Below are 23,972 nucleotides of genomic sequence, written 5' to 3'. Positions count from 1 at the left end.
GCCGCCGCCCGCCTGCGCCTCCTGCCGGCCGCCGCCGCCGCCACCGCGCCCCGGTCGCCAGGCGTCTGCCCGCCCGGCCGGCCGGAACCTCCGGCCGTTCCGACCCATTCATTCCATCTCGGCGCGGGGCTGATTCTCCGGCCGAGCCAGTCCGGAGTCGGCCTGGGACGCAGCCTGGCCGCCATCCATCCCACCCCTGCCCGGCTCCTGGTCCGGAGGGTGAGCGAATGGGGACAAATAGCCCGGGGGAAGTCCAGGAGGCCGCTCCGAGGACCACGGCCCTACTGCGGGCGGAAGGACCCGCAGACTGCCTGCGGGAGTATCTGGGGAAGAGCATCAGGGTAGCGGGCACTGCAAGCGCAAAAGGCCGGCGGTGGGACCGAGCCAGGCCCGTTTGAGGAGAAATAATCATAATAGAGCAATTGCTGGTCTTCTGAGCAGTGGCTGGGCTCTGGGGACGGCCCTACAGTTGGATGAGGGTTAAAGAATTGAATCTGCTCCCACGGGGCAAACAGGCCTGCGTGCTCAGAGTGAGAGGGGTCCGTAGCGGGGGCAGGGAGAACTTAGACTTTGTCTTGAGGGCACTGGGGAGCCACAGCAGAGTTGAGAGCAGGAGAGGGGTCACCCCGGTTTACGTCTGTGAAGGCCGCTCGAGCTGCCAGGTGGGGAGTGGATGAAAAGGGGCTAAGGGGGCGGGGGGGGGGCTTGGGGGCCAGTAAAGGCTGAACTGGGGCCCCCAGGGACATGGCAGAGGCTGGACCAGCGTGAGAACCAGGTGGATTCTGCATGGATCTTGAAGGGGGAGGCTGCAGGATTGCTACGGGATGGGATGAGGGATGACAGGCATCAGGGTTCCCCTCTCCAGCCTGAGCTCCTAGAAGGACATGCAGACATGAACGGGGCCTGGGAGATGACAAAGGGGCCTTGGTTGGGCAGCTGGATGCCCAGGTTGGAGCTTGGGGTCAGGCCCAGCCTGGGCTAGACGGGGGGCTCCCCAGGGTGGGGAGCAGGTTCAGGCAGCAGAAAGAGCCGACTCGCTCCCCTGCCGTCCCCTCGATTCCCTGTAGTCCATCTTGGATCCTTCATCTGTGCAGACCCCACAGAGCAGGAGGGAGGCAGGAGCTGTCCCCACCAACGTGTTCTTAGAAGGACACTAGCCACCGGGCCCCGAACACACTTATTCCATGGGGTGGGGGAGGGGGGGTGCAGAGAGGGAGGTTCTTCCAAAGCCCTTAGGGTTTCTGTAAAACTGTTCTGCTCAGCTGGTGCTCAGTAAATGGGTGTGTAAAGGGAAAGAGGCTTGGATGAGCTCTGGAGAAAAATGGGGCACGATGCACCCCAGACGGGGGAGGGCGTGGCTGCCTTTCCTCTCACAGGCCTTTGCACCCTCCTTTTACAATGAACATGTACCCATTTAGCAGGAAAACGATGAGATAAATTAGCAAACAGAACAAAGAAAGAGACTCAGAAACATCAGGGGGCCTGGGTTCCAGTTCCAGCTCAGCTCTGTAGATGCTGTGTGACGCTGGATCTGTTTCTTAACCTCTCTGAGCCTCACTTCCCTACCTCCTAGGGCTGCTGGAAGGGTTGACGGAGCGAACATACACGAAGGACTTGAAACAGGGCCCAGCATACACTCGCTCAGGGGTTGGCAAACTTTTTCTGTAAAGGGCCAGATGGTAAACATTTTCAACATCGCGGGCCGGCCGCTCTCTGTGGCAAGGACTCAGCTCTGCCATTGCAGTGCAAAAGTGGCCGGAGGCAGTACATGGCCACATCTGTGGCCATGTGCCAATAAAACTTTAGTTATAGGGACTTCCCTGGTGGCGCAGTGGTTAAGAATCCGCCTGCCAATGTAGGAGACACCGGTTCAATCCCTGGTGCAGGAAGATCCCACATGCCGCGGACCAACTAAGCCCGTGTGCCAGAACTACTGAGCCTGCGCTCTAGAACCCACGAGCCGCAACTACTGAGCCCACGTGCTGCAACCACTGAAGCCCGCGTGCCTAGAGCCCGTGCTCTGCAACAAGAGAAGCCACTGCAATGAGAAGCCCACGCACCGCAACGAAGAGTAGCCCCTGCTCGCTGCAACTAGAGAAAAGCCCGCGCTGCAACCAAGACCCAACGCAGTGAAAAGTAAATATAAAATAAATAAATAAAATTTATTTAGAAAAAAACAAAAAAAACTTTATTTACAGCAACTCCGGCTGCTCCCGGACATCCTCTGGGCGCTTGGATTCCAGGGGGGTCTGACACTGGGCTCTGTGTGGGCCCCAAGAGCCCACTCCTCCCCTGTCCCTGAGTCGCAAACCCCCTCACCTCTCCCAGCCCTGACTCTAGCTCAGGCCTTGTGTCCCCCACTCCAGCTCAACCACAGTCTCCCCATCTCCCCACCTCCTCTCTCCTCTCCACTCTCACCAGAAGATCTGCCCCCACCTGCCCTGCTCAAGCACCTTCTATGGCTCCCCAGTGCCCTGCAGTCTGGCTCTCGAGGCCCAGGTGAACAATGAAAGCACCACTCCTTCCCCTGCCCCTGCCGCACACCCCGCTGGGCTGTCCAGACACCTTCTCCGCACCCACCCTGGGCTCCTCCTGGATTCCCCTCCTCACTCTACCAGGGTTCCTGGGTTTCCTTCTTGCCCTAAAATCCTACCCCCTCCCTATGCTTCTTGCCGACTCTGGTCACTCTTTCCCCACTTAATTCTGCTGCAGACGATGTCAATTCACTGTCTCTCCACCAGGGCAGGGGTCTGTGTCCTCCTGCTGCTGTGTTCCCTGCCCCCCCTTGCACTCATGCAGTGCCCGCACACAGCAGGCACTCAATAAACACTCATGGAATGAAGGGCTGCATACCTCTCTCCATCTCCTTTGACGTTCCCCGCAGGAAGAGTGGCGCTGGTGTCCAGTTTGCAGACGAGGGGCGCCCAGGGCACCCAGCCCCCCGCTGAGATCTCGCCACACCCTCAGAGATGCTCTGGGGTCACCTGTTTCCCAGAGGAGGAGACCGAGGCCCGGACAACAGTGGCCAAGCCGCATCCCCACACCCATCCTCCCCCTGTGGAAATCCTGGAGGCTGCAAGGGCAGACGAGGTGGACAGCAGTGGTGACGCTCTGCCCGCCACCTCAGTTCACCCATCCATGGAATGGGCTTGCTCAGGGCCCCCACGTGCCAGCCACTCACACCTACTTGTCGCTTCCTCCGTTCTCTGCCAGGCCTTTGGATGCGGGTCCAGGAGAAAGTCTGTGAAGGGCAGTGGTGTCTGTCACCACCCCACACTGGCCAGGGCTGGCATCCAGAGGAAACCTGGCTGGGATGCAGGATGCAGGATGCAGGATTGGGCTGTTTATTCTGTTTTTCTTAGAGATTTATTTGCTTCCTTTGTTTTTTTTTTTTTTGGTTTTTTTTTTTTTAATTTTTGGCTGCGTTGGGTCTTCGTTGCTGCACCTGAGCTTTCTCTAGTTGTGGCGAGTGGGGGTACTCTTTGTTGCAGTGCGTGGGTTTCCCATTGCAGTGGCTTCTCTTGTTGCAGAGTACGGGCTCTAGGCACACAGGCTCAGTAGTTGTGGCTCACGGGCCCTAGAGCACAGGCTCAGTAGTTGTGGCGCACGGGCTTAGTTGCTCCGCGACATATGGGATCTTCCTGCACCAGAGATCAAACCCGTGTTCCCTGCATTGGCAGGCGGATTCGTTTTTTTTTTTTTTTAACATCTTTATTGGAGTATAATTGCTTTACAATGTTGTGTTAGTTTCTGCTGTATAACAAAATGAATCAGCTATATGTATGGCAGGCGGATTCTTAACGACTATGCCACCAGGGAAGTCCCGGACTGTTTACTTTTTTTTTTTTTTTTTTTGCGGTACGCGGGCCTCTCACTGCTGTGGCCTCTCCCGCTGCGGAGCACAGTCTCCGGACACGCAGGCTCAGCGGCCATGGCTCACGGGCCCAGCGGCTCCGCGGCACGTGGGATCCTCCCGGACCGGGGCACGAACCCACGCCCCCCGCATCGGCAGGCGGACTCCCAACCACTGCGCCACCAGGGAAGCCCTGGACTGTTTACTTTTAAGGCAGTGCCGTCCACTCAAGAAATAAGAAGCTGGGACTTCCCTGGCGGTCCAGTGGTTAAGACTCTGTGCTTCCATTGCAGGGGGCACGGGTTTGATACCTGGTGGGGGAACTAAGATCACACATGCCGTGCAGCGCAGCCAAAAAACAATAAAAAATAAAAAGGAAGAAAGAAAGAAAGAAGAAGTGATTTCCTTGGAATGTGAGTTAACGAGGTTAAAAAGTAAAGTGTGGGGTGTAAGGGAAAGCGTCACCAGCTGACACCTGCCGGGCCTATGCCCCATTCCAAGGACCAACCCTATTCACAGATGAGGACACTGAGACACACAGGGGCCAAGTGGGGTGGGGTCCCTGGGCTCCAACACTGAGCCCAGGGGGTTTCCTGGGAAGATTTTGAGCTTTTCTCAAATTCTCAGGGACTCCTGACCAAGCCCCATAACCTCTCCTGACTTCTTGAACCTCTGCTGCTGCTTTGGGCTAGGGAAGAGGCTGTGCACTTTCTGAGCGCCGACTGCATGCCCCACTCAGGGCTGGGTGATGAGCACCGACTGCATGCATACCCCACTCAGATGCTCAGGAACTGACTGTGAGCTAATCTCCTCAATATGTAAAGAGCTCTAACAAATCAATAACAAAAGTAAGAGTTCAGTAAAGAGAGCTATTATTATCATCGTCATCAGAAGCGACATTATTATTGTTGAGTTGCTCTGACTTGGAAAGCCACCCAAATCCTCCATGGAAAGACCCTTCAAGGATGACAGTCCCGGAGTTCTGGGTTCAAGACCGTCTGCTGTGCAGCCCCAGACCAGCCAAGCTCCACTCTCTGGGCTTCAGTTTGGGAAGTGGAAACACTGAGCTCCACACAGTCCGTTCCTCAGGACTTGGTTACTTGGATCCTTGAAGGACAGTTGCTGGTTTCATAACTGCTTGCCAGACAAGAAGGAAAATACAACGGGCTGTGGGAAGAATCGGCCCTTGGCAGAGGCAACAGGAGCTGGCCTGAGGCTGCAACCCTGGCCCCATTTCCCCCTCGCTGTGCAGCCTTAGTCAAGGTACTTAAACTTTCTGTGCCTCTGTTTCCCCATGGGGACAGAAACAGTACCGACAGCCTTGGTTTGCTCTAGGACTGCATGAGTTCCACACATCTGCAGCTTCGGGTAATACCAACCCCCAGGGGCATGTGGCTGGGGGAAGTGACTGAGGCCTTGGGGCACAGACGAGACAGGACAGCCCCAGGGAGCCAGAGTGGACAGGAGCCACCGAAGTCTCCCGAAGAATCATCTGCTACCGCCTGCATTGACTTCCGAGGGAAATGCGGGGTCCAGCTCTGGCCGAGACCCCGGAAACGACTTTCGCATGGACGTTTCCCACTTTCCTCCATGTTCAGGGCCTGATGGTTTCCCGCAGCTGCAGTAATACAGCACTGCAAACTTAGTGGCTTAGAATGACCTTCTCTTACCTGATCAGTGGGCCTATCCGGGCTGAGATCTAGGAGTCTGCATGCCAGCACGGCCGGTTCCTTCCAAACCAGCTGGTTCTACCCCCACCCTGCAGCTTTCAAGGCTGTGCCTCAGTTTCCTTGTCTGTGAAATGGGTGTGATAACAACATAGCAAACTAATTAACACAGGGGACTGAGGTTGGCTAAATACGGCCCCACAGCCTCCGCATCCTGATCCTGGGACCTGTGGGTATGTCACCTGATGGGGCAGAAGGGACCTTGCAGGTGGGATTGAGTTAAGAGAGATGGGGTCGACTCTGGATTCCTGGGGGCCCAGCGTCATCACAGCGTCCTTATAAGAGGGAGGCGGGAGGGTCAGACGCAGAGAGAGACGGGAGATGCTGCGCTGCTGGCTGTGAGGATGCAGGAGGGGCCGCGAGCCAGGGATGCAGCGCCTCTGGAAGCTGGAAAAAGCGGGAACCGATGCTCCCCTGGAGGCTCCGGCAGGACCGGCCCTGCCCACACCTGGATTTAGCCCCGGGAGGCCCATGTTGGAGTCCTGTCCTGCCTCTACGTCTCCCTCTGTCTCTGTGTCTATCTCTGTGTCTATCTCTCTGTCTCTGCCTCTCTTCCATGTCTCTGCCACTGGGTCTCTCCCACCTCCAGCTCCACCTCACCTTCTCCGTCCATCCCACGCCCTCACACCCTTGTCGCAATGCTGAGTGATGGGCTGGGAGGACCACCCTCCCCCGCCCCGGCACTGATGGAGCCCACCCTGGTCCTCCGGGCTGGGCACTGCGTTCTGGCGAGGTACCCTCTGTGCCTCCGAGGCGTGTGTGGGGCGAGCCTACTGTGAGCAGCGGCCACTGAGCCTCCGTTCCCCTTCCTGTGACACTGGCCCCCTCTCTGCACAGGGCCACCCCTAGCCCCAGTCGCTCTCCTCCATGCTGTGCGGGGTCCCCTGCCTCCCAGATGTCCCTCTGCATCTCCACTTTAGTGACTGATGGCGGACGGGCACGGGGTCTCAGCAAAGCCTCCGCAAGGCAGCACAGGGCCTCTGACCTGTGTGTCCCCTGTGTGTGGCCCCTCACCAAGGCCCTGCTGCCCCTTCCCTGCTCTGAAGCCTCCATGGCTCCCCGGTACCCACAGGAGAAGCCCCCGCCTTCAAGGCCCTGAACTGACCTGACAAGCTCGCTGTTCTCTGGCCACCAGAGCCTGTGCTTCAGCCATGAAAGCAGATCACCTCATCCGTACCCACAACCCCGAGAAACGCCAGCACCGCGAGGGTGGGTGCCTTTGTCACATTGGGCTCCATCTCCGGCACTTACCGGAGGCTGGTAATGCCGTAGGCACTCAATACCTCAATACAGGCAACAAAGGCAGCAGCAGTCACAAGGCTTTCTGGAGGCTGGGGTGGCAGATGGGGAAACTGAGGTTTGAGGCAGTGACGGGCAGGGCTGGACCCGGACCCCCTTCAGCTGGAGAGCTGGTCCCCAGCCCTGAGGGGCAGCGAGGGCTGTTGTGCTGCCAACTGCATACCTGGGAGATGCTGGGTAAACCGGGGCATGGCACGCATTAGGGACCTCTGGGGTCACATGACTTGGCAGAGCCAGGAGCCCCCCAGAGCCCCCGTGCCCACTCCGCTGCCCTGGCTCCTGGCTTCCCGTGACATTACGATTATCATCAACGACCCGGATGCAGGACAGTCATCAGACTTTCCGAAGCACTGGCTCAGAACTGGGCTGGTGGGGGCTCTGACCACAGGCCACAGCCCAGTTCCCCATTTCCAGGCCGTTGGGCAGTGGGTGGACCACAGCCCGCAGAGCTCTCCAGGGAGAGGCTGACCTGCAGCAGCCATGAGGCCCGGGGAGGGGAGCTGGGCCTGCCTGCTGCTGACTCTGACCGCCTTCCAGATGCTGCCCATGAGGCCCCCAGGTGAGGACCCCCGAGTAGCCCAACCAAGCCCGTCAGAGCCCCGTACAGGGACCCCACCCAGGAAGCTCCAGGTAGCACCACGTAGTCAGTTACTCAGCCCCCTGCATGGCTGTTCCTCTCGGGTCTCAGCTGGGAGGCGGGCATGAGGCCCAGCTGGGGTCTCGGCCAGGCCCAGGCCCAGCTTTTAGTGCACCCGGCCCCTCTCCTGGCAAACTCCACGGCCTTCTCTGGGCATCTCTGTGTATCTCTGTGTCTGCCTATCCCGCCCAGCCTGACCCCTACCCCACACTGCCCCGTCCCTGACTCGCTGCCCACCCTGCCTGCAGGCTCCTGGGCATCCCGGATCATCGGGGGCCACAAGGTGACCCCCCACTCCCGGCCCTACATGGCGTCCGTGAGTTTCCAGGGCCAGCACCACTGCGGGGGCTTCCTGCTGCAGACCCGCTGGGTTGTGTCGGCCGCCCACTGCTTCACAGACAGGTGAGCCAGGATGAAGGGGTGCCCTGGTGTGGGTGGGGTGAGGGCTCGTGCAGACAGGCCTCTCAGCTGGGGAGTTTATCAGGGATGGGGGGGCGGCAGGAGAAGTAGGGAACGAGCAGCAGCCGTGACCATAAGCCGATGTTATAACCGTTATGCTTGTCCTGAGCATATTGTTATAACGACTACTAACATTCATATTGAAATTACTGGAGGCAATACTATAATCGAGGTGGGAATTAGAAGAAATATAATGCGTATTATATTCATTCTAAGTATGTTTTTATAAGTATTAAAATTAATATTGCAGGGGCTTCCCTGGTGGCGCAGTGGTTAAGAATCCGCCTGCCAATGCAGGGGACACGGGTTCGAGCCCTGGTCCGGGAAGATCCCACAGGCCGCGGAGCAACTAAGCCCGGGCGCCACAACCACTGAGCCTGCGCTCTAGAACCCACGAGCCACAACTACTGAGCCCGCGTGCCTAGAGCCCGTGCTTCGCGACAAGAGAAGCCACCGCAATGAGAAGCCCGCGGGCACCCCAACGAAGTGTAGCCCCTGCTTGCTGAAACTAGAGAAAGCCCGAGCGCAGCAACGAAGACCCAATGCAGCCAAAAATTAATTAATTAAATTCCTTTTAAAAAGTACTGCAGTGGGAATCCCCTGGTGGTCCAGTCGTTAGGACTTCATGGTCTCTCTGCAGGGGGAGCGAGTTCAATCCCTGGTCGGGGAACTAGGATTCTGCAGGTCACGCGGCGTGGCCAAAAAAAATTAAATTAAGTTCATATTGCCGCGATTGGAGTTAATACCGTAATTGAGGTGGAACGGTAATAAACGTGACGCTTATTATCACGGGCTGGCGTGAGGATGACATGGATTTGCTCGGCAGGTGGGGAGAGACCCCACCCCGTGCCGGGTGGCCCTCACCCCAGCCTCGCTCACAACCACCCTCCCCACCCCGCAGAGACCCCCAAACAGGCCTGGTGGTGCTAGGGGCCCACGACCTGCGCGCCGCAGAGGCCACGCAGCAGGTGTTCAGCATCTCGGCTGTCTTCACGCACCCCGACTACCATCCGGCCACCCACACCAGTGACATCTGTCTGCTGCGGGTGAGACGCTGCGTGGGGGACGAGGGCCAGACGCGGGTCCCAGCCCCCCCCCCCACGATGGCCTGATTTGTTTAAAATCAGCTGTTGGGATCCTGTGAGCACCCGTGCTCAGAGCAGGGAAGGAGAGGCTCGTTAGAAAGACCCTTTGGGCAGCTGAGGGGTTGAGACTGGAGGCTGGGGAAGACCAGAGTCCTGGTCTGAGGCAGTTGAGGCCTGACGGGCGGCGGCACGTGGTGGCCTTCTGACAGCCTAATGACGGCTGCCACTGACTTCTCTCCATGAAGCCAAGAAGAAACCCAGAAAGGTAAACAGGCAGGAGCAGTGGTGGGTGGCTGTGGTGGCGGGGGGCGGGGGGCTAACCTCAGTGCTCCCCCTGCAGCTGAACAGCTCTGCCATCCTGGGTCCTGCAGTGGGGCTGCTGGGGCTGCCACAGAGGCCACCCAAGGCCGGGGCACGGTGCAAGGTGGCCGGCTGGGGCTCCGTGTCCAACTTCGAGGAGCTGCCGCCTGTGTTGATGGAGGCCGAGGTCCGCGTGCTGGACCTGGACATCTGCAACAGCTCCTGGAACGGGCAGCTGAGCCCTGCCATGCTCTGCACCCGCAGTGGGGACCGCCAGCGACGTGGCTTCTGCTCGGTGAGACACTCAGTCTCTGTCCTGCCTGCTTACCGCGTGGGGAAACTGAGGCCCACAGAGAGGGTCAGAGCTGGGCAGAGCCTTGGGAACTAAGTCCCAGGTCACCTTTGACCAGATGGGCCTCGCCTAAGGCCCTGGAAGGGCGCGGATTTGCCCAGGGTCACAGGGATGCCGTGTATGGCTGTGCAGGTTGCACACTGCACAAACAGCTACAGATCTGTGTCTTTAAAAGCAGTGTCAAAAAAAAAAAAGCGAGGTCCAGATCTCAAGGAAGAAGCTCCTGCTCCTAAGCCCTTGTATGGATTAATGGCAAATTTGGCCCCGGTGCCAAGGAAGAAACTCAGCCCAGGTGTGGGGTGGGGGTGGGGGGCGGTGTCTTTTGTTCCAGCCATGAGAGTGCAGTGGTTCAGATTCTGGAGCCCAACTGCCTGGGTCCACGTCCAGACTGAGCCACTTCCCAGATGTGTGGTCTTAGAAAAGTCACCTCACTTCTCGGGACCTCACTTTCTCCATCTGTAAAACTGTCACACAAATAGGACCTACTTCTTAGGGTCAGAGCTGATTCCAGGTGACAATTAGGGTGATAGGTGTGGGGAGGCGAGGGGAGAGGAGGAAGCAGGAGTTTTACGGTGAGTATTCCGGGAGGTCTCTCTGAGGAAAGTACTTTTGAGAGTTGGAGGGGCCTTGAGAAGATCTGAGGGGAGGCATGCCAGGCAGAGAGACCAGTCACAGAGCTGCTGTGTACAGCTGCGCAAGTTGTGCACTGCACAAGGTGCTGCCGACTTGTGTATTTATACAAGCAGTGTCCAGCAGGGGGCAGTAACGGGTCTCAAGAATATGCAAAAGCCTAGAGGTTGGAGCTTGGTTTGCTGCAGGAAGAGCAAGGTAGGCTGGCATGGCTGAAACCAAGCAAGTCGGGGGAGAGGAGGGCAGACAGGTGGGTGGGGGCTGGATCCTCTAGGCCTTAAAGGCTGAGGTGAGGAGCTTAGTCTTTGCTGTAAAAGCTCTAGGGAGCCATGGAAGGATTTTGAGGCAGGGAGGGTCCTTCTCACATTCACCCGTATGAGCTCCTTTAAGGAAAGTGAGGCCCAGAGAGGGACCCCTGGCCTCACCTTTGCCTCCACCTCCAGGCAGACTCTGGGGGGCCCCTGGTTTGCAGAAATCAGGCCCATGGCGTCATCTCCTTCTCCGGCCTCTGGTGCGGCAACCCCAAGACCCCCGACGTGTACACACTGGTGTCCGCCTTCGTGACCTGGATCTGGGATGTGGTTCGGCGGGGCCCGCACGGCCCCCAGCCCAGCCCCCCACCCAGGACCACTGGGGGCCCAGCAGGAGTTGCCTGAACCACAGCAGCGCACAAGATGAGGTTAGCTCCGGCCTGGAAAATTCCGTGGCTGGGGCAGAGGGTCCACGGGCCCCCAAACCCCAGGAAGCCTGGTGTGTGTGGGATGGCAGGTGGGATAGGGGGGAATCAGTTCCAAACAAAAAGGGCAAAATAACACAATAAAGTGTTAACTGGCTCACCAGACACGATGGTCTGCCTCCAGGGTCCATGCACGTCTTTGAGCTTCTCCTTGGCCTCAGCGTGGCCGAGGGTCCAGTTCCACCACTCCCTCCCGGAGGGACCTTGAGCCATAGGACCTGGGCCCCTCTCCGCCCTCCCACACCCTCCCCGCGCTGACCCCTCTGGAGTTTCCCACCCTGCCTCCCCGCCTTGGTCCCTACCTGGACCGCCACTCCTCTGCCCTCCAGCCAACCCCACACAAATGGGGAAACCGAGGCCGGGAGAGGGTAGGGTCTCTGGTCCTCAGGGTGGGGTCTCAGGTTGGCCTGGCTCACCCTCTGAAAAGAGCTTTGAGTGAATGGTGCCCGGCTGGCGGCAAGGCTGGGCGAGTCCCAGCTGGTACTTTTACTAATCGTGTTACTGTCACTATGGTACCTCCAACCCTTCCAGGCCAGGCCTCCGTTTCTGGACCCTAAACCAGGTGGCCTCTTGGGGCTGCCCTAAGCCATCTTGACCCCCCTCTTCCCCTCCCCTGCCCCATAAAGGCCAAGACTCTCCCACCCACCCTCACCCCACCTGCCCCAGTTCTACCTCGGCTGCCGCCCACCGCCTGAAGGTGGGCACTGAGGCCCCGAGTCGGGCAGTGGCCGCCCCAAGGACATACACCTGTGTTTCTGCGCTGGATGCTTCCAGAACACACTATGCACCAGCATCACAGCACCCCAGGACCCAGGCTGGTAACCCCCTACCAAAGTGGGCGGCGCAGAGGCTCAGAGAGGTGGCAGGCAAACCGAGGCCTGGACATCCAAAGTGGCTTTTTCAGTGTTTATTTCTTTGGCAGGCGAGGCAGGACCCCAGGGCGGGGGAGGTTGCCTTGTCGGGGGCTCAGGCGAACCCACTGCTCAAGGGCACTTTTCCAGGTGTCACAGGTAAGGCACTTCCTGGAGGCTGGGAAGGACACGGACGAGCCCCACTGCCCTGTGCTCCTCGCTCCAAACTCGGGGAGTTGGGCTCCTGCCCCGCTGGGCCCCCACCCTGGTCTGAACCTCCAGTCTACACACAGGCACAGGGAGGTGACAAAGAGCAACAGCCCAGGAAGATGGAGGGAACCCAGCTGGCAGGCAGCGGGGGCTCAGCTGGGAACAGGGCTTAGAGGCGTGGCCAGGGCAGGATGCGGGGGACAGAGGGTCCCGGGTCTGGACCTCACTTGTGCACGGGGCAGCAGGCACTGGGGTGCCCCTCAGACACACGGCTCCAGGATGCCAGGTGTGCAGTGGGTCTTGGTGTCTATTTTCCATCCCGGGCCAGTGGGTGAGCAGGGACCCCACCGGGTCCCACCCTAAGGGGGCCGGGCACCACCGGACATGGTGCCCTGTTCTGGGCAGATACGGCCTCTCCATGCCCAAGTCCTGTGTCCAGAGGCCCAGATGGCACCCTGTCCCTGGGGACAAGCTGGGCTTTTCTCAGGGGCCTTCACAGAACACACTGGGAGCTGGAGGGAGAGGGAAGGTAAGCCCCTTGGTTACCCTGGGGCTGGTGGGGGACAGTGGTTGCTTCCTTGGCCTGTCTGGGGTCTGGGCATGTTCTGAGGCTCATCTCTACACACCCAGGCCGTGGATCCCCTCTCACCCCCTGGTCCCTGTTCTATCAATAGAGGCCAGGGTGCCTCTTCATTAATTGCTGGCAGGAAGTCCCCAGCCCTCTCGGTGGCAGCGACAATGAATAGAGTTATCCACGAGGAAGGAGAAGCGTGGGGTCCTCCTGGGCAGTAGGGTACCTAGGTCTGGGGTGGCACCCCACCCACCAGCCCTGCTCCCAGGCCTCCTTCCCCCAGTCCTTCCAAGGTATCGTCGGGGGGCAACAGGGCTCCCAAAATGGTCCCGGTCCAGACTCTGAGGAGTGTCCGTGGGACATAAATTAGACTCTGCTGTGGCAATAAATAAAACGGGGCTGCCTTGAACGCCAGGCCCAGGCCGGTCCCTCAGGCTCACACAAAGTTCTCCTCGTCCTCCTCCGACTCAGCATCTAGCGGCTCGGGGGTGCCTGCAGAGTGGGAGGGACCAAAAGAGAAATGCGGGCGCGGAGAGGGGCTGGGGGCTAGACCCCGCCGCTGCTCCCCGCCCCTCGCCGCACCTGCACAACTGCCCGGGTGGCGCACGCCGATGGAGCGGCCCAGAAAGCAGGTGGCCTGGCGGAGGTGGCACGAGGACATGTAGGTGACGTTGTTGTTGCCACAGAGCTCCTGGCCGGGGCTGGAGGGCGCGGGGCAGGGCGCCGCGCGGCACACCACGCAGTGCGCGCTGCCGGTCTGGTCCACCACACATGACTGCGGCCGCAGGCACACAACGTGCGCGCACGATTCTGCCGGTGGGGCGTCGGGGAGGGTCAGGGGCGCTCCTCCTAACCTGGGCCACAGGCCCCGCCCCCGCCGCGAGCCCGCCCTCAGGGTCCGACCCTCAGACGCGGCCCCCTGGTTGCACCAGAAGCCACACCCCTTCCACGAACCGCGCCCACACTCCAGATCCACTCTCAATCCCTCCCCCCTTTGATTGCACCAGTAAGCTTCTCTGACACACACTCGTATCTCTCACCCCATATGAGCCCCAGAATCCCCTTTCCAAACCTGCACCCAACTCTTTCGCATTCATGACCCCACAAAAGACCTAATCCAGTGACACTCTCGCGGGACAATAGACTCCCTCCGCTAGGCCCCGCCCACGAGCTCCCATCTAAGCCCCGCCTAGCACAAGGCCTGGGAGCAGGGCTGGTGGGTGGGGTGCCACCCCGCCTAGCCCGCCCAAATCCGTAAGACATAATAGGACACCCTGGATTTCAGACCCCGCCCCTTCCTGCCAAGACCACGCCCCCACGCGTTGCGGCAGCGGCCTTACAGGATGCTCAGGCCCGGCGGCCCCGCCCCTCCCCCAGGCCCCCGCCCCTACGTACTGCGGCAGCGGCCCCGGTACATGACGCGCAGGTCTGGGTGGCCGCGGCAGCGCGCGGCGCGCAATTCGCACTCGTCGCGGTAGGTGGCGCCGTCCGAGCCGCAGACCTGAAGGCGCGCTGGGAGCCCCGAGCAGTCGGGCGCGCACTCGCAGCGCGGACGGCCCCCCAGCATGCGGCAGGCCTTGCCCGGGCCGCACGCCACGCCCTCGCACGAATCTGTGGACAGAGGACACACACGTGTGGGCTGGGGCGCGTGGCCGAGGCCGGAGGTCCTCAGGGCCCCCCGCGCCCTCGCCCCCTCCCTGTTCCGAGGGATAGAGGCCGGGCCGGAGTCGGGGCCCACAGGGGAGGAGACTGATTTGGGGGTCTGGGGGCGGGACCGTTAGGAACGAGATTCAGCCACGGCCCGGGTGGACACGGACTCGACGCTGCTCCTGGGGCGGGCTTCTGTCGGGGGGCGGGGCTCAGTGTGGGCGGGAGGGAGGGGTCTCTGCCCGGAATCTGGGGGTCCGGGAGGAACGGGCTTCCGCCCCCGGTCCAGCTCTCGCTCCGCAGCTGGGCCACCCGCTCGGGCTGACGTCTGTTCCCTGATTTACGCGCGTTTCTGGGAAGGCCGGCGGGGGATCGGCTGCGTCAGCCCGCGGGGGGAGCGGGGGGCTCCACCCCGTCCAGGCGCGGGTATGGGGAGGACGGGCAGCGTCTGTTCCCCGTGCCTGCCAGGACCTCCCCGGAGGAGGTGTCAGGGAGGGCGGGGCGTCGGCCTGGTCTGAGGCTCATTTCCTGAGGAGGGGGCCTCCCACAGCCCGAGCCCTCCGAACCAAGGGTTACCGCCCCCCGCAGCCCCATTTCTCAGGTAGGGAAACAAGTCTCTCTCTGAGATCCCCTCCCCCACTCAGGCCCGGCTAACGGCTGCTTCTGGCCTCCCAGGCCCAGTGCAGCCTCCCATCTACCCACACAAGGTGGTGCCGTTTCGTCGTCATTTTACAAAAGGGGGAAACGGTCACAGCTGTGAGTTGGAGACAGCCAGGGCACTTCGGCGTGAGAACTCCAGGCCGGACCCGATGGACCCCCCCAGCTCTGTGGCTTGTGGGTCTGGAGGGCCGTCTCTGAGCTCGAGTTGATGTTTCAGCTTCAGTTTCCCTGTGTGTAAAGTGGGGCTGATGGGGAAACCCACACTACAGGGTGAGCAGAAAATGATGGATGCTCCTAAGAGACTAGCTGGCGTGCCCCAAGTCCCTGTGCCAGGGCATGTGGGCTGCACCTGGGCGCCTCCCATGCTGCCCGCCCACACGCACATCTGGAAACGCTCTCCCGGGTGGCTTCACGCAAGCAAGAACAGAAGTGGCAGGGCTGAGTTCCTGTCCCCAAGGCCAGACAAGGTTAGGGGGCGGGGGTCCTGGACCGTCTCATAACCAGGCCAGGCACTTTTTGAAGTCTGTCCTCCTCCCAGAAGCCAGAGGGGCTTCTGGAGGGAGCCAGGGCACATGGCAGTTGAGTCTGGGACCACCCAGCCAGGCTGATCTGGGATTAATCACATCCCAGCGGCCAGTCAGGCTCCTCAGTTTGGCCTGCAGGTCTGCAGCCCTCAGCTCCAGCCTCCTCCCTGTGCCCCTGTCCTGACTCCACCCACCAGGGTCTGATCCCAGGCCATGGTCTCTGCTGATGCTCTCCCCCATGCTTTTTCCAGCTGGCGAACTCCTAATCATCTGCCAGCACCCTGGCTCTAGAGCCCACCTCCTTCAAGTCATGCCCCCCTGCGCCCTCTGGGTCCTTGCAGGTTCAGCCTTGCACAGGGGGCTGGGAAAGTCCCCAACCCCTTCTCCAGGGCAGAGACGATGTCTTGACTTAGTCATTCACTCATTCTGCCTTCAGAGAGCCCCTAGTCTGATGGGGGAGGCAGCATTTCGCAGAGCGTGGTGCAGAGGCACACGCTTGTTTAACATGCAGCTGTTTAACCACAGCTAAGCCCAACCCCAGACCCTGGAATCTGCGGGGTCAAGGGCAGATAAGTGTCTGGGAACACTGAGTGTGGGGTCACGAACCCTAATGGCCAGTCGGGGAAAATCCACCTTCCTAGGAACTAGGTGTGAGCACATCCACCAGGTGCAGGGCAAGTGGGAAAGGCCACCCTGGCGGAGGGCTCCTCGTGAGCAAGGGCCTAGGGGCTGGAATCCAAACTGGGGACTCCTTGGAGCTTCCTGAACCCTCACCTGCAGGTGGCTAAGCTGGGAGCCTGAAGGCCCGCAACCCCTCTCTGAGCCTGGGATCCCCGTGCCGGCAGCCTCAAGCTTCTGCCTGCCCCCAAGACGGGGGGCTCACTCTCGGCTGTCCCGCCTCTGACCCTGTGACCCTGGCCTGCGGCCGACACCCAGGGTCTCACCTTTGCAGGGGAGGCAGTGGACGAGGCCCAGGAAGCCCAGGAGGCTGATCTTGTTCCCCGGGTGCGTGAAGTTGGACCAGGCCGTGTCGATGTTACCAGACGCACAGCACTCAGCCTGGCTCACGTCCGTCCTCAGCACCAGGCTGCAGGTGGCCTCTCGGCCCTGCTGGAGCCAGCAGACACCACCTGCGGACAAGCGGGCCAGTTCCCACGTGGCCAGAGGCGCCCTCCGGTGCCCCTCCCCACACCCCGGCCTTGGCCTTCCAGCCAGCTGCCGGCCCATGGCGATGCATACATTGGTGCTCAGTAATTATGGAGGGGATGATCTGCCCCTGACCTGGGAAGGAGGGGCAGAGAACCGCACAGGTGTCCCCACCCTGGCTGCAGATTCTTTGGGGACCCTTCCTCTCTGGGCTCCAGCCCCAACACTGCTCCAGCACCCACCCCACCCCCCTCCTGGGAACCTCTCCCCCCTGGGTCCAGGCCCCCAGCCCGGGCCTGGCATCCTGCCCGAGCAGGCAAACGCCCAGAGCTGGACGTGTCAGGGTCAGCGGGCCCTGGAGCCGCCTCTCCCGCCTCTGCCCTCTGTCTAGACAGCGCCCGAGGGCACGCGGAGCCCCCTCGCCCAGCAGCCCCCCCTCGCCTGGCCCGCCTCTTACTCACTCCAACTCGGGAACATTCCCCTCGCATGAGCTCACTGTCTCCCCGGGGATGCGGCCTTCGGGGAGGGGGCTTGGCTCTCCCCTCACTGCGGGGCTGGGGTGGGGCTGCAGGGTGGGGTGGGGGGCAGATGGCCCTCGGTTTCTGCACCGTTAAGTGGGGGCGGGGGTGGCCGCCACGGCCCCCATTCCATGGAGCTCCCAGGCTCTGTGCTGAGCGCCTCCCAGGGACCAGCTCTGGGAAGCCCAGCACATTGGCACCCCGTATAAAAGGGGAAACTGAGGCCAGGAGTGGGGATGTGACTTCCCCGGCACCTCCGCAAGTGGCAGGTGTGAGATTCCAATGACCTGTCTGCCTGAACCAGACCCAGGGAAAATCTGAGACCCCAGCTGGAGGTCCTGAGTCCAGCCACCCAGCCCTGCCTTTCTGGAGCATTGGGACCCGGATGGTCGAGGTTCAAATCCCCGCTTTGCCACTTGAAAGCTGTGTGACCCTGTGCCTCAGTTTCCCCACCTGGAAACCGGGCAGAAGAGTGCCCACACTACTGGGCTGTTGCATGGATTCCAGGACGGAAGAGGCAGACACTAGGCGCCCAATAACTGTCAGCAGCTCTTGTGACTAGATTCTTGATAAATAAATTGTGAAGGAGTCCCAGCTGCTCTCCTGACCTCCTGGTGACCCTCCTTTGGGCCTTTTGGGGCTGGGGGAGGGGAGCCTCAAGCCCTCCCAGATTCAACCTGCAGCGGCCACGGGTCACCACGGGTCACCGCGGTCGGCCACCGCCGCCGCGCCCCCCGACCTCGCCCCCAGGCCCGCATTCCGGGCAGGCCCACGTGGGTGGCCCGCCCCGCCCGCCCCTTCCGGCCGCCCCACTCACCGGGCGCGGGGTCCCCAGAGCCCACGGAGCCAACGAAGCCCACGGCCCACGCCAGGGCCCCCCAGGGCAGCGGCCACAGTGGCCCCGGCGCCCCGGGACGCATGGCGGACGCAGACACGGCGGCGGCCCCCGCGTCGGACGCGCGGGCGGCGGGCGGGCGGGCGGGCGGGCTGCAGGGAGGGCGGCGGCGGCACCACTTCCAGCGCGCGGCCGGCGCGCCCTATAAAGGTCCCGCGGGCTGCGGGCGGGGCGGGGCGGGGCGGGCCGGCCGGGGCGGGGCGCGGGGACGGCGGGGCGCGGGGCACTGTCGCGCGCGATGTGGGCGGCAGCTGGTCGGGGGCGGGGGCACGACCCGGGAGCCGGGCTGGTGGCTGTGAGTTCGAGGTGTCGCCGTGCGTTTGGGGGACTGGCCGGTGAGCCAAGGGGAGCGCGTCTGCGGATCCGTGCGCGTCGTGTTCTGCATGTGGTCGCTGGGGTGGCCCCAGTGTGCTCTGGACTCGTGGCCTGTCCTCCCCGTCCCTACACGCCCCAGGGACCTCAGCCCCAGCCAGTTCCCTAATCACACACACCCGGCCATCCGCCTGGCCATTTGGCCGCTGGAGCCGGTGGGCACGGCTGGGTGTGAGCGCGTGGAGGAATGGGGAGGCTGGTGGGGTGGGAAACAGAGGCAGAGAGGTGTGGCAGAGAGAGACCCCAGAGACACGATGGTCCTGACTACATCGCTGACGGCAATAATCATACCACAAGAGTTACACTGTGGTAAAGTGCCCACTGTGCCTGGCCTTTGCCCCTCACAGCTGAGGTTGCACCAAACACCCCAGGCCTTTGCAAACCGTGCCCCCAGGCCACATCAACAACCTGCTGACTTCTCTCCTCCAAGGGTCAGTGCTCCCTGTCCTGGGACACCCTGGAATCCTGGGTTTTCCGCAATTTATGATGGCCACATCAGCGTGGGCCTGGGAAGCACTGAGTCCGCTGGGGCCTCAGGGCCTCAGTGCAGCAGCGTGCTTTTCCTTTTTTTTTTTTTTTTTTTTTTGCGGTACACGGGCCACTCACTGTTGTGGCCTCTCCCGTTGCGGAGCACAGGCTCCGGACGCCCTGGCTCAGTGGCCATGGCTCACAGGCCCAGCCGCTCAGCGGCATGTGGGATCTTCCCGGACCGGGGCACGAACCCGCGTCCCCTGCATCGGCAGGCGGACTCTCAACCACTGCGCCACCAGGGAAGCCCCTGCTTTTCCTATTTTGGAGCTGATCTCTTCAATCTTGGGGGCCTCCCAAATTGTTAGGGCACCCCAACAGGCTCATGGGTCCTGTGCAGCCCCTCTGTGTTTGTGCTTCTGGGAAATAATAAGTGACAATCTGCTGGTAGCAGGGACCTTTGGGGGGTGCTGGAGCCTCAGGTTGACCAAGGCAGACCCAGTCCCGTCCTCGCTGAGCTCATGGTTTGTCAGAGTCATAGACAAGAAAATACATAGAAAACCAAACTAATGTATAGCTTTTAAGAGTGGAAAATGCTTTTAGGAAAAAACAAAAATGATTGAGGGCAATTGGTCATCTCCCAGGGGCACCTATGCCTCGTCGCCCCCCATCCCTGCATCTGCCCCCACCCCAGGTGTAGACAGAGGATCCCTGAAGGCACAGCCCTTCCTCTGCATGCACGAGATCTGCTGCTGGCCGACACCGTGCCCAGACTACTTACTCCACCTTAGCTGCCCAGCCTGACCCGTGTCCCCAGGGCAGTGCCAAGGGCCGCATTACTTCCTAGCAGCACTGAGGGAGGGCACCCAGCTGTCTCTCCCTGGCCTTGGCCTCTGACAGTCCAAGGAGATTCTCCCCTGTTGGGAAATGGGGCAGGAATGAGACCCTGTGTTCTCAGCAAGGGTGTGCGGGGGCTGGACAGGGTGACCTTGGCCGAGACCTGACCCTACCATGGCTCAGCCACCCCGTCCTGAGCTGTGCAAATAAAAGGGCCATTGTCGGCCTGGCGTGGGTTCGAAACTGAGGCCAGCGGTCAGTGGCCTTCTGCTCCCCAGCCTGGCGTGTCTCCCCAGCCCAGAGGCTCTGCACTGGGTGACCTCAAAAAAGTCATGGCCCTCTTTGGGGAGCCCTCTTCTGAGTATCTCCCATTTGTGCCCTCCTCACCACCCCGACCCAGCCTGCAGCCTGCTTCCTACCCCAGGCGCCTGCCATAACGTTCCTCCCTAGCCCATACCCATCATGATTCCCCAAGGTCCCTGCTCACCACCCCAGGGAAACCGACAGTGACAGTCCAACATAAACAGAGCTGTGATGGAGGACGCTGTACCTGACCCAGCCTGGGGAGATCAAGGCAGACTTCTCAGAAGAGGAGGACATTTACTTTGTTAGATTGAACAGTGGGGGAGGGAAGGAGGGATGGGAAAAGAAGTCATGGGATGTGTGTGCTACAAGTAAGAGAAAGCCCGAATACAGCCCCCTGAGACATGTGGGTCCCTGGACCCTGTGAATATGTCACCTCCCACGGCAAAAGGACTTTGCAGATAGGATTAAGTTGAGGCCCTTGGGATGGGAGATGATCCTGGGCTATCCAGGTGGGCCCAGTGTCATCACAGGTCCTTGAAAGTGGAGAGCTTCCCCACTGTGGTTGGAGGGATGCAACATGAGAAGGACTTGATCTGCTGTTTTTGGCTTTAAAGAGGGAGGAGGGGGCCTCCGGCCAAGGAATGTGGGCAGCCTCTAGAAGCTGGAAAAGGCAAGGAACAGATTCTCCCCTGGAGTCTCCAGAAAGGAATGCAGCTCTGTCAGTACCTTGATTTTAGCTCAGAGAAACCCATGTTGGACTTCTGACCTCCAGAACTAGAAGAGAAAAATTTGTGTTGTTTTAAGGCCCCAAGTTTGTGTCGATTTGTGACAGCAGCTAATACAAAGGGGTTCAGTGTCGCAGTGATATGGTCCCTGCCTGGCTGGAGACAAACGAGGGAGTGAGCACTGGTGGAAAACGGTCGCAGGACAGAGACCCTAGGAGCAGGAAGGTTTCCAAGGAGGTGACTGAGGCCTGGAGGGAGAAGGAGGCATCTGGTGGAAGCCCAGTCCAGTTTGTGCCACCCTGGCCAAGCCACATGTGACATCTCCATGCCTCCATTCTCTCATCTGTAAAATGGGCACAGATCCTAGTACTGCAGATTTCAGCCAGGACACCAGGGACAAAGCCTGGTGCATGGTAGGGGCATGACATGGTGCAGAGATTCTTATTAATTAAGAATGGGTAAGTATTTTGCCGTTCCCCACAATGCTGTAAGGCAGGCATCCATTTTACAGAAGGGGGAAACTGAGGCTGGAGGAAGGAAAGTGACTTTCGGGTGGATGCGTTACAAAGCCCCACAAGGTCGGGAATGGAGTCAATACCAGGTAAGCAAGGTTCCAGGACCCATGTGCTGAGCCCCGAGCAATCAGGGTGAGCCCCCAGGTTGTGGCTGGCATCCCTGCTCCAGTTCCAGCACCAGATTTTCCTTTGGGGGATCATCTCCTGCAATCCCAGCTCAAATGTCCCCAAGAGTGGGCACCAACCAAGGCCCAACCACTTAGAATCATCGGACATTCAGCAAACCAGGAAGAGTCAGCTCTGAGACTTTTGCTGGGGAAGGGACACCCACTTCTTGCCTGAGCTAGAGGGGTGTGAACCTGGAGCTGCAGGTGGCTCCTGCCAATGGCCAGGGAGAGGCCGGCGCAGTGGGACACTGAGCCAAGAGAGGCAGCAGCAATGCCCTGTGCTGTTCTTGGAGGTCCTGGATCCAGCTGTGCCTGAACTCCGCCTCCCCAATTAGATAAAGCTGGTTTAAGAGGCGTTTCTATCACTTGCTGTGGACAAGACCAGCTTACAATAAGCCCGTTTACATTTTATTCAAGCGGAGCCTTTAGAATCCAGAGCAGCGGGTTCTGCAGGGGCTGTAGGAATCACACACACCCTGACGTGCCACTGCGTCCAGGATGCAGGTCATGCGTGGCCTGGTCCGGAACACTCAGGGTCACCCGATCCCATATTACTCAAGGCAGAAGAATGCTTGTGATAGACTCCACATGAACTTAGCATCTGCAGCCCTTGGACTAGACGTGAAACGCTCCAGGCTGTGGGAAGCAAGGCCTTGCTTGTTCCCTAATGGGGCATATGATGATAACCAAGGCAGCACTGAAGACTCGACCATGGTAGATAGCACGGGAGATCTCTGAACAGAGCTGGGCATTATAACGCCCCCATCGTACGTACGGTCCCTGCTCCAAACGCCACCCATGGCTCCCCACAGCCCCTGGATGGAGTCCAGGCTTGCCGGCCTGGGTTTGAAGCCCTTGCTTGTGAGCCTGCTCAATTCATGCCCCTTCCCGCAGCTACTTTACCACGTTACCCCCGAATGTCCCCACCCCATCCCCTTCCCTACAGCGGACTACGGGATTTTACGCAGGAATCTGGCGGCCACGTTTGCGGCAGAAGGTAGGGCCCTCCCTCAGCCCAGAGGTGAATTCTGATTGGTTGAAAAGAGTTGACGGGCTGTCAGGCACAATCATGTAATACAGCACTGGCCAATGGCCTGTTGGGGGTGGGGTTTCAAGGAAACTCACAAATGCCCAGGCGGACTGTGTCTGGAGGCGACGCAGTATAGCTTGACGTATGAGTTTCCTGTTTGCTGCTTTAACAAAGTGCCGTAAATTTAGCTGCTGAAAATAGCACACACTTATTACTTCTGGAGATCAGGAGTCCGACAGGAGCTGAAATCAGACGTATTTGGGGGCCTTTATTCTGCGCATCACGGCGCTCAGTATTGTTGAGTGCGTGGCTAGTTTCGCAGACATTTGTTGCTGCATCCTGGCTGTGTTCTTGCTCCTGGCACACAGTCGATCCTCCACCAGCATCTTGATTGAGGGATTGCATGGTGGTCTCTGTCCCTGCCAGGCTGAGAGGTGGAGGGACCCCACCCCCTTTTCCGGGGGTGGGGGTGGGGGTGGGGCAGCCTTGGTAAAGCCCTGAAAGCTGATTACCCAATTTGGTAAACGTGCTACTGTTTCAGGTAAGAGAGAGGCCTGCTTTTGGAAGTACGCCTGGTCGTGTTTGGGATAAAGGGGCGTGGGGGCAGTAACGTTGCCTGAAATTCCACACAGACACAGAGAGAGAGCAAAAAATGTCAACCACTGGGGCGTCTGAGTCAAGGACGCCCGGGTCAATAATACCCTTTGTATTATTCTTGAAACTTTTCTGCAAGTTAGAAATTGTTTAAAGTAACAACTTTTGAGCAGCACTCAAGGGACATTCATCAGGAGAGAGAGAATGGAGGCATCCATCTTCCCCACTGGCTTCCCCGTCCCTGTTCTGACGGCTTATTCCTGAAAGATTCTTTGAGCAGGTAGAAATGAAGGAAGTTTGATCTAACATGATGGTGACTACCCTCCTGGGGAATAGCTTGGGGAATATCGGAGGTTCTGGGGCTGCAGGGTCCTGGGTCCTGGTCTGGGTATGGGTGACTCAGGGGTCCACGTCAGGCCATTTGAACAGAACTCTGAGGAATTACTGTGTGTATTTATATCTCCAAACCAACAAATAAAAAACAAAGTTAAAAAACAAACCCATTCCACAAACTAAAACATATGAATTAAAAAGTGGGGCTTCCCTGGTGGCGCAGTGGTTGAGAGTCCGCCTGCCGATGCAGGGGACGCGGGTTCGTGCCCCGGTCCGGGAGGATCCCACATGCCGCGGAGCGGCTGGGCCCGTGAGCCATGGCCGCTGAGCCTGGGCGTCCGGAGCCTGTGCTCCGCAACGGGAGAGGCCACAGCAGTGAGAGGCCCGCGTACCGCAAAAAAAAACAAAAAAGTGAAAAAAAGGAAAAAGCGCAACTCAAAAAGTATCAACAGAAATCAAAAACAAACAAACAAAAAAGCAAATGGGGCTTCCCTGGTGGTGCAGTGGTTAAGAATCTGCCTGCCA

The 23,972-nt window shown here is 59.9% G+C and overlaps 2 protein-coding genes across 3 annotated transcripts; one reads left to right on the top strand and one right to left on the bottom strand.

Moving 5' to 3' along the window:
- Positions 1-172: 172 nt before the first annotated feature.
- On the top strand, positions 173-11,272 carry PRSS57 (serine protease 57). The gene is made up of 6 exons (XM_032628296.1): positions 173-219; positions 7,294-7,438; positions 7,765-7,918; positions 8,877-9,021; positions 9,401-9,655; positions 10,786-11,272. The coding sequence occupies exons 2-6, from the start codon at positions 7,360-7,362 to the stop codon at positions 10,996-10,998; spliced, it is 846 nt and encodes a 281-aa protein (XP_032484187.1). The 5' UTR covers positions 173-219; positions 7,294-7,359; the 3' UTR covers positions 10,999-11,272.
- Positions 11,273-11,969: 697 nt separating this feature from the next.
- FSTL3 (follistatin like 3) lies at positions 11,970-18,206 on the bottom strand. Of its 2 annotated transcripts, XM_032628295.1 has the most exons (5): positions 18,023-18,206; positions 16,486-16,671; positions 14,106-14,321; positions 13,293-13,520; positions 11,970-13,202 (listed from the first exon to the last, which is right to left on the bottom strand). In XM_032628295.1, exons 1-5 carry the CDS (start codon positions 18,123-18,125, stop codon positions 13,147-13,149), a joined length of 789 nt encoding a protein of 262 aa, XP_032484186.1. In that variant the 5' UTR covers positions 18,126-18,206; the 3' UTR covers positions 11,970-13,146. The 2 variants fall into 2 exon arrangements, with proteins under 2 accessions (XP_032484186.1, XP_032484185.1); XM_032628294.1 differs by having other exon boundaries at positions 11,970-13,520.
- Between the last annotated feature and the right edge of the window lie 5,766 nt (positions 18,207-23,972).

Source organism: Phocoena sinus, chromosome 3 (genome assembly GCF_008692025.1).
Source record: "Phocoena sinus isolate mPhoSin1 chromosome 3, mPhoSin1.pri, whole genome shotgun sequence".
Taxonomy (NCBI): domain Eukaryota; kingdom Metazoa; phylum Chordata; class Mammalia; order Artiodactyla; family Phocoenidae; genus Phocoena; species Phocoena sinus.
Note: the sequence above shows the minus strand (reverse complement) of the source record. Positions and strands in the feature narration are given on the sequence as shown.